General features: G+C 39.0%; 1 protein-coding gene across 4 annotated transcripts; it reads left to right on the top strand.

Moving 5' to 3' along the window:
* Positions 1-92: 92 nt before the first annotated feature.
* Positions 93-7028, top strand: LOC137283193 (18S rRNA aminocarboxypropyltransferase-like). 4 transcript variants are annotated; one of them, XM_067814637.1, is made up of 7 exons: positions 93-190; positions 3694-3852; positions 4064-4247; positions 4558-4751; positions 5162-5341; positions 6201-6273; positions 6517-7028. In XM_067814637.1, the coding sequence occupies exons 2-7, from the start codon at positions 3699-3701 to the stop codon at positions 6968-6970; spliced, it is 1239 nt and encodes a 412-aa protein (XP_067670738.1). In that variant the 5' UTR covers positions 93-190; positions 3694-3698; the 3' UTR covers positions 6971-7028. The 4 variants fall into 4 exon arrangements, with proteins under 4 accessions (XP_067670738.1, XP_067670739.1, XP_067670740.1 ...); XM_067814638.1 differs by having other exon boundaries at positions 100-190; positions 3689-3852; XM_067814639.1 differs by having other exon boundaries at positions 103-195.
* The last annotated feature ends 1800 nt before the right edge of the window (positions 7029-8828 follow it).

The raw sequence follows: 8828 nt of genomic DNA, 5'->3' as shown, positions 1-8828 counted from the left end.
ACGCTTATCTTCGTAGATTATATTATTAGGAAGTTATTCATGTATAGTATCGTTCATTTTAACCAAGTTTGTAAAGTCTGATGGTTTCGTGTAACTTTTGTCACGTGATGTAAAGATGGCGGCGCCCACGAAGCATAAACACGCTGTTATGAAAATGTGAACCTATTACTCTCAACCACTGTTCACATACGTAAAGTATCTTAGCTTCTGATTACATTTGAAATATTAGTGTTTGACTGTTATATGATCTTGAATAACACAATCGGAGGTGACAAAGGAAATTTGATCGACAAGACCTTAGTTACGCTTGGTTGACAGGGTTTTTTGGGTGATCAACGTCTATATTTTGACAATGGTCTGAACCGAACTGGGAAAGAGTTCCACCCGTACCCCCATCTTTTTACATAGAATATTTCCACCCTCCCCTGTGTAATATTCCAACTCTGAAATAGGTTAATGATGAATTAAGATAACATAAATGAGATTAGTGAGATTACCATGACAAATAGTCATAGTAAGTTAATTGGTAAGTGGTCTCCCAAGATAGCACACCTGGCAAACTAATTGTATGATGTCCACTATTCTAAGTAATTTAGTTAACCAATAATGAGCAATCAATCAACGCAAGGGTGGTTAATTCTTTGAAGGGAGGATGTTGTTTTTGCACTCACTCTTTACGACAGGGTGTAGTCATCTACACACACTGCCTTTTGACAAATCCGCTAGAAGATAAAAGTAATTAATCAATCAGTGTGTTATCGGTTAATCCTTTGATCGATGTTTGTTTTTGTAACTCAGCTGATAAACCCTCTTGCATCACTTACATGCACATATTACATAACATACAATACATTTGCCAATACAGACCTTAATTTATAATTTTGAGTATTTACTCCAGACAGGAGAAATGCCAAATGGGAACCTTTGTTGAGTAACCGAAGTGGTGTTACTACTAATTATACCTGTTATGAATTCATTAATTGACCATCCAGAGAATGATGACAAATAACACGTGTAGGTTTACACCATCAAACGCGAGTTACAGCAAGGAAGATGTAACCTCTGTGTCGCATGCAGCCTGAAAACACTATTGGGCCGAAATTGTTTTGAGGATACCAACGGAATTTCGTTACATAATGAATACACACAGGCATTTGCTGTGTACTTGTGTAAATAGGTGAAATAAGAAGTTTTTTTAACGTAAGAGAATTTTCAGATTTCTCTACCAAAGGCAAAGTCATCGTTTTTTGTTTACGAATTCAAATAAATCAACTCTGTGTTTTTATTATCATAAATAATAAACCATTGTAGCTACCATAGCCACCAAAATTTACGTATGATATTTGCTATCACAGCTGAACCAACACTCAAAACTACCTATATATATAAAGCTTTGCAATCTTCCGTACTGAAACAAATGGCTTGCTACGTGCCTGTAGACATCATATTTTCATGTAACATGATTAAATATCTAGGTTAAAAACACAGAAATAGGATCAAATTGGATCAGTAACTATACCATCCAAGCATCCGAAGAGAACTACACTGCTGGGATATTTGGTTACGATCAGACCATGGGATACCATGGATATTTTTAAACAAATGGCATATGATGGGCATCCGGCCTCCTGACTGTTTAGGTGAAGAAATTCTGCTAATATGGACAGGAGCCCAGTTCCTTTGTCCGTCACGGTCGAAGGAGCGGGCGCTGACCAATTTGCGGTTTGGTTTCGTAGTTCGACCGTTGGCGAGAAACATTATTCGCTCCGCATCAGTGCCCCTTTAATTAGTGCAAAGCCAGTATTAAGCTATGTCAGTTAATCAGGTAATAAGAGGCCAGAGTGGTTTGAGTGGATAATTATGTGTGGATTAGGCGGTTGTAAGCCGATGGGATGCAGTAGCACTGATCCCTGTTAATAGAGGGATTAAGATGGTGTATTTTTATTGCTCTGTCAATTTACTTTTGGGTGTACTGATGTTTCTTGTTTGTAAGTGTTTTGACATTGCCCCAGTTGAATCTGTTGATCTTGTGTAGTGGAAATTTGGTGTCTGCATTGTTTGTGGGCATCTTATGTTCTTTGATGCATATGTTTGAGTTGTCTTTATGTTTCACTACTGTAGTTGCTGCCATAATCACAGTTGATGTTGTAGACCACACCTATAGATTGTCAATGTTTTGTAATGTGCCTTCCTACCTGCTTGCTGTTTAAAGGTCACATGCAACGTAAAACACAACTTTGCAGATTCTGGTACCTTTCAGTATGCATTTACCGAAACAAATCATAAAAAATGTCAGTTCAACCTATAAAGTTGAAAAACAACATGATGAAAAAAAAGCCCGCAAAATCAGAGTTCAAACGTTTCACTAAATTCCCCCCAGCGCTGGGGGGAAAACTGGTTTCAACAGCTGTGCTGCGCCTGTGACGCATGCGCAGTGAATAGGTTCGCAGAGCTTGAAACAGTATGCATAACCAGCGTCTGAGGTGAGCAGTAGTCTAATCTTGGTTGTGTACACAAACAAGTAGATAATCTACTCGTTACGTAAAAAAACTTGTTGATTGTGGTAAGCAGTCTGTCACAGAGAAAGCTCAGTGTCTGGTTTATTCACGCCTATATGTCTGCCTGCCTTCCTGCTAAAGACAACATGCAATACACAGCTTCGATCATTGACCACATGCAATTTGAACTTAACACCTATCAGACTAAATGACATAAAGAAAATAAGTTGATTTGTGACTCAAGTCCCGTGTCTGCCACATTATGTAATTAGGCATGTGTGATACACATGACATGTTTTTATGTCTGTGGGTTGCAAACATACTACATTCATTTTTTTCGGATGACTGGATCTGACGGAAACTGGTGCAAACTCTTGTCAGTTTCAAGTCCTGCTTTGTACTTGGACGAATGACAGATTCCAGCCACGCAGTAGTTTACCATCTCTACTTACATGATTTTTTATTGGATCGAGCGCAAATTCAGAGAACATGTATTTTTAAAACCCAACATCTCTATATACATTCTTCATGGATAACGACTTCTTTTAGTGTATATGATTTTGTTTGACAACAGTACATGAATCCATACTGAAACGACGCATCAAGTACACAAAAAAAGTTATTATCCATAAAGAATCTTACTTTCTTGTGACTCGCTATACTTCTAAAATGCCCATCAAACAGATCATCTTTCTGTACACACAATGAAATCTCAGCATATCAGCAAATGAAACAGCCAATCGGAAGCTTGAGTGGTTCGGTCTCCCGAGGGCTTCGTTTCGGGGGAAGTAAGCCCAAGTACAAAATATTGCACTTTTGAATCGCGATTGTACGCTTATAATTTTGTTTATTTGTTTTTTTAAAAGCAGCAATGTATATTAGATGTCATGAATAAGTGATAAATGTGTTTTAATTATGTTTGATTTTTTGGTTGCATGTGACCTTTAAGTGAGTCATGTGATGTGAAGTATTTCCATTTACAGAGAAGCATGTACAATGTTTATGTTGATCAACATTTCTGCAGTTTGATTTTGGTGTATGTTTTGTGCATGCTTGAAGGTAACTGAGCACTGGTAAAATGAGTATATGTTTTCTCTGCTGCCATATTATGTATATTACGTGTTGCTTTCCTTTTCTGGTAATTCCACTTTTATGTATGAACTTATGTCAAATGTATGTTTTTTGGTAAGAAAAGTCACCATGGGCAAGAGCAAAGGTCACAAGCAGGAGAGAGCGCATGGGAAGCAAGGCAAGGGAGATAAACATCACCACTCCAAACATGATCATCGGAAAAACAGAACTTCAAAATTTGACCCAGAAAGATTTTCAGAAAACCTCCAAGCTGCTATTGATGGTAATAATTGTAGAAATGTTTAATTACATGATTAATGTTAGGATTTATGTGATGATATTGTTGATTATCATGTGCACATGGATATGCTTCTAAATGATATTGGTTTATACCATGTGTGTGAAAATGTATGCAAAGATGTGAATTTTTATTTAGAATAGTTCTACTATCTTTGTACTGCTGTGTTTGACTATGAAACATGTTCATATGACAGACACTGCTGAGGCCAAGTTCCCATGCCCCCTAGCCATGTGGGATCTGGAACAGTGTGACCCCAAGAAATGCTCAGGCAGAAAGCTTGGAAGACTGGGATATGTACGGACTCTGAGACTACAGCAGCGCTTTGATGGGATAGTGCTAACACCAGTCGGTACACGATGTGTCTCTCCAGAAGATAGGTTAGTGTAATGTGTTGTGTACAAAAAACCGTGAATGTTCCCTTTTGACGTGGTTTGTTTAACACGTTCATGTTATGAAGGCTGTTATCCAGGATGGAATTTAAAGACCTACTAGTGCCATTGTAAGAGATGACTTTATTGACAGGGCTATCATGTTTGATCTCTTGGTTGATTGTGTGCATTGTATTAATTACATTTTACAGTCATGTAAATGTAATAATGATAAACATTGCATTTAACCACAAACAAACAATTTATATCACTCCTGTTCTATTAGACATAATGAACATCTCTTGGTTTCGTGTAACAGTGACATAATTGCACAGAGTGGCCTGGCTGTGGTCGACTGTTCCTGGGCAAAATTGGAGGATACTCCCTTTTCCAAAATGAAGGCCGGACACCCTCGTCTTCTGCCCTATCTCATCGCTGTCAACCCCATCAACTATGGCCGTCCATGCAAACTGTCTTGTGTAGAGGCTTATGCTGCTGCTTTCTATCTCACAGGTAATAGTGAGCGAATATTCTTTTGTTCAGCAGTCATCTATGTCCTGGCAGCCTGCATATGATGGTATATATCACAGTATATCACGTCTGCATCAGGTCAGTCAGAATGTTTATAGCACAAGTAACAGCTGCCATTGAGGTAAGATGTCACTTTGGTAGACCCAGTTATTTGTGTACTTTCTAAGGGAAACAACTCTTGACAATGTTAATTTATATCACATAAATCAGAGTCTCAGAAAATGCATGAGATGTTGTTATCAATACTTAAATATGTCTGAAACACTTGATTTGAATATTATGTCCCATATAGCACTGATTGTGAATGAGAAAAGGAGTACTTAGTTTTAAGAGAATCAACCATGACATTCCACTACAGTAAGTTCATCATGTAGGTAAATTCTACATTTCAGGTTTTAAGGAACTAGGAACAATTCTCCTGTCCAAGTTCAAATGGGGAAATAACTTCTACAAAGTGAATGAAGCTTTGTTGGAGAGGTACGTGGCCTGTAAAACCAGTGCTGAGATTGTTCAAGTCCAACAGGATTACCTGGCGGAAATTGCAGATGAAAAACTCTCCAGGAAAGGCGTAGGTAAGTGTGTAAGGCTGATCACCTACTTGATTATCTCCCTTGTATATGTACCGTGATCTCTGACTACTTTGTCTTGGATTTACATTCACATCTGTGCCTGTCCTTGATATATGCATAAGGTATAGTTCTCCATTTGATGATAAATACGCATGTGCCTCCACAGGTTTGTTTTTAGATAGTCAAATTGACAACTCACAGAATAAAGACATATGATCTGACACAGATTGGAAAATGTCACAAGACCACCAGTACATGTACTTGTAGCATAAGAAACTTTCTTCACAATGTCTCAGGAAAACATCGTTTCATAGTAAAAATTTATGCACTGTGAGGATGGTCAGAAATGAGCACAGGGTAACTAGATTCTGCATATTTGCATGAATATTTCAAATTTAGGAACAGAAATTAACTGCAGGATTACTGACACAGGACCAGTTAACTGCTGAAATGTTTGGATCTGCATTAGTATATTGTATACTACATGAACGGATCGGGTGGTCAGGCTCGCTGACATGGCTGATACATTTCACAATGCCACAAGTACGTTTATGTGTGGCATAAAGACTTACTTCACAATGTCTGAGGTCTTAGGAAAATATCTTTCCAAGATGCACATTTATTCAGTGGGTAATCACATGTCCATGTGTGATAAGTTCATTATCAGCGATTAATATTGACACAAAAAACACAAAAACACAGGACCAGCTATCTGATTTCATGGTTGTATTGTTGAATATTTTCTAAGCTATTTACCTAGGTGGATGTAAGTTTTGTTCCACTGATAATATACTGACAGTGTATAGGATGGATTACAGTTAATGATGAGCAGCAGTACCTGAGTGGGATGTTTGTGTTTCAGATCTTACAGATATTGACATGGACCTAGATATGTGCAATCCAAACAGAGGCTATGACCTCCCACCAGGCTACAGGTGAGCAGTGATTTCTGTCATGTTGTTTATTACATGGAAAATATTTGTCTGCAGTGGCAGTACATTTCATAAACTTCCATTATATGTATTCTACATGATGCATTTGCAGGATCTATTCAGTTTACTGTTCGACTGTTTATTGCCTCTGATATTATCCCACAACGATTTAAACTGCTGAACATATAAAGTTCAAATCCAGTCTTACTTTATGTTTATAACAGTTTCACACTTGTATTCTAATAGTTCGGATGAAGAAGAAACTGATGATGAAGATGAGGATGAGGAGAATGTTGAAGAAGAGGAAGAAGGAGAGGTGGAAGATGAAGAGGATGGGAAAGAGTTAGATTTAGATGCAGATGATAATGGTATAGTAAATGAAAGAAGCACAGAGGTGGAAGATGAAGAGGATGGGAAAGAGTTAGATTTAGATGCAGATGATAATGGTATAGTAAATGAGAGAAGCACAGAGGTGGAAATACCAGACCTAGAGAGTCTGCAGATTAAAAGCACAGATGAAAGTGAATTAGAAAGTCTGTCACATTCAGCCCAAGTGGACAAAGTGGCCGACATCATTGGTCATTGTGGTGTCGCACCAGAACTACTTCATAGCAGTACAGCAGCAACAACCACTGTATCCAATGCTGCTGTTACAGACGATGACACAAAACGTGAAGGACATACCTATGATAAGGGGTAGTGTCTTGTAATCTCACAGCAAACTGTATTTATTTTGAATAAATATCTCATCATATGTCGATGTTGCATAATGTTCTTGATGCAGTTTAGAATCAGTCTTCAGCAACCCATGCTTGTTGAAAATAGTCACGCTCACTGACCAGGTAGATGCCTGTTATATAGACGGATGCTTATGATGTCAATCACTGGATATTCTGGTTCAGGATTGATTGTAACAAACTACCATCACACAGGTGGAAAATTGCTCTGTGCAGCATGAAGCAACCAACAACCGAAGTCGGTGTTCAAACCTGTATATATTTCACCCTGACCTGTGGGATAACCAAGTGGTTAAGTACTTGTCACTACAAAGGACCTGGGCCCCGTTTCACAAAGCTCTCGTAAGCCTAAGATCTCGTAACTTTTCTCGTAGCATCCGTAGCTCCTGTGTTACAATATAGGAGGTACAATGGCTACGAGAAAACTTACGAGTTCTTAGGCTTACGAGAGTTTTGTGAAACGGGCCCCAGGTTCGATATTTAACAAGGGAAATATGTGAGATCTACTTCTGGTGTCCTTAACCCTGGCTGGAACTGCAAAAGCCTCACTCACTTGTGAAGATCAAGTTAATGAAGGAACCAACGAGTAACCTGATATTGTGCATTTCTTATTGAATGTATTGAGGAACTGATAAGATCGGAAAAGGGCATAACTTTATGCTTATTTTTAACACACTGGGGTCCCAGTTGTCTAAGGTATTCTGCAGAGCTATGCCCCTTGAATAAGAGGAATTGTGGGTTCTGTGTTCAAATACTGCTTTGTCCTGATAATGTTTCTAGGTTTATCAGCCCTAACTCTGCTCACTTCTGAGATCAGCATTTATCTGAAACAGACTGGAATACTATGTTCAAGGCAGTGCCGAACCCAACTGACCCACCAACCACTGGCACATTTTGGGTAACTGGGCGTAGTCGGACAGCTACATCTTTGGCCAGTGACCATGAAACATAAAATGTGATTCAAAATGTTTTTTCTGGTGGAACCCATGATATGTAAGTAACATCAGAAGAGCGTTATAAATTAACTCTTAGCTTGAAAACTCATTTTCATTACGCCAAAACGTTGCTGTTTCACTTGCAGGGTAGTTAGGGGGATTATATTCAATTCTGGATTACTCTATTATATCACCATTGCATTATATACATCGTATACCATGTGTCTGACCTTGTTTATGGCCCTCTTATATGATGTAATTCTTCACTACACTTCCACACATGCATTCTATATCGTAGGTGAGTGAGTTTAGTTTTACGCCGCACTCAGCAACATTCCAGATATATGGCGGCGGTCTGTAAATAATCGAGTCTGTACCAGACAATCCAGTGATCAACATTAGCATCGATCTGCGCAATTGGGAACCGATGACATGTCCCAACCAAGTCAGCAAGCCTGACCACCCGATCCCGTTAGTCGCCAGTTACGACAAGCATAGTCACCTTTCATGGGAAGCATGGGTTGATGAAGGCCAATTCTACCCGGGACCTTCACGGGTCATATCGTAGGTAGCCTGTCACAAATGGTTATACAGTCATTCTGTGCCCTATGTATGCGACCGCCAGCATGGCATCAATGTTTAATACCCCATGACCCAGGGACACGGACTCAGGGGTCTGGTGGTCAAGCTGGACCTGGATAGCTTGTCACCGTTCTGCAGCTGTGGACATAGTATATATGTACCTCTGGTTGTCTCAGCTATGTATGTGCAGGCTGTCGCTATACCGCTGGAGAATTCAGACCCGGGCCTGTTATGACAGGTGACGTCATTTTCATAAACATACCTGTTATAAATAATTTTTATGAAGAGAGTTTAGAATAGATCT

The sequence above is a fragment of the Haliotis asinina genome, chromosome 5, assembly GCF_037392515.1.
Source record: "Haliotis asinina isolate JCU_RB_2024 chromosome 5, JCU_Hal_asi_v2, whole genome shotgun sequence".
Lineage (NCBI taxonomy): Eukaryota > Metazoa > Mollusca > Gastropoda > Lepetellida > Haliotidae > Haliotis > Haliotis asinina.
This window is presented reverse-complemented; position numbering and strand designations above follow the sequence as displayed.

What these genes read in the sequence shown, in the direction of transcription:
- LOC137283193 (XM_067814636.1), top strand. Translation starts at nt 3,585, where the DNA reads ATGTTTTCTCTGCTGCCATATTATGTATATTACGTGTTGCTTTCCTTT. An exon ending in TGTGTCTCTCCAGAAGATAG is followed by an intron (nt 4,248 to 4,557) that starts GTTAGTGTAATG and finishes TTCGTGTAACAG; the next exon opens with TGACATAATTGCACAGAGTG. An exon ending in GACCTCCCACCAGGCTACAG is followed by an intron (nt 6,274 to 6,516) that starts GTGAGCAGTGAT and finishes GTATTCTAATAG; the next exon opens with TTCGGATGAAGAAGAAACTG.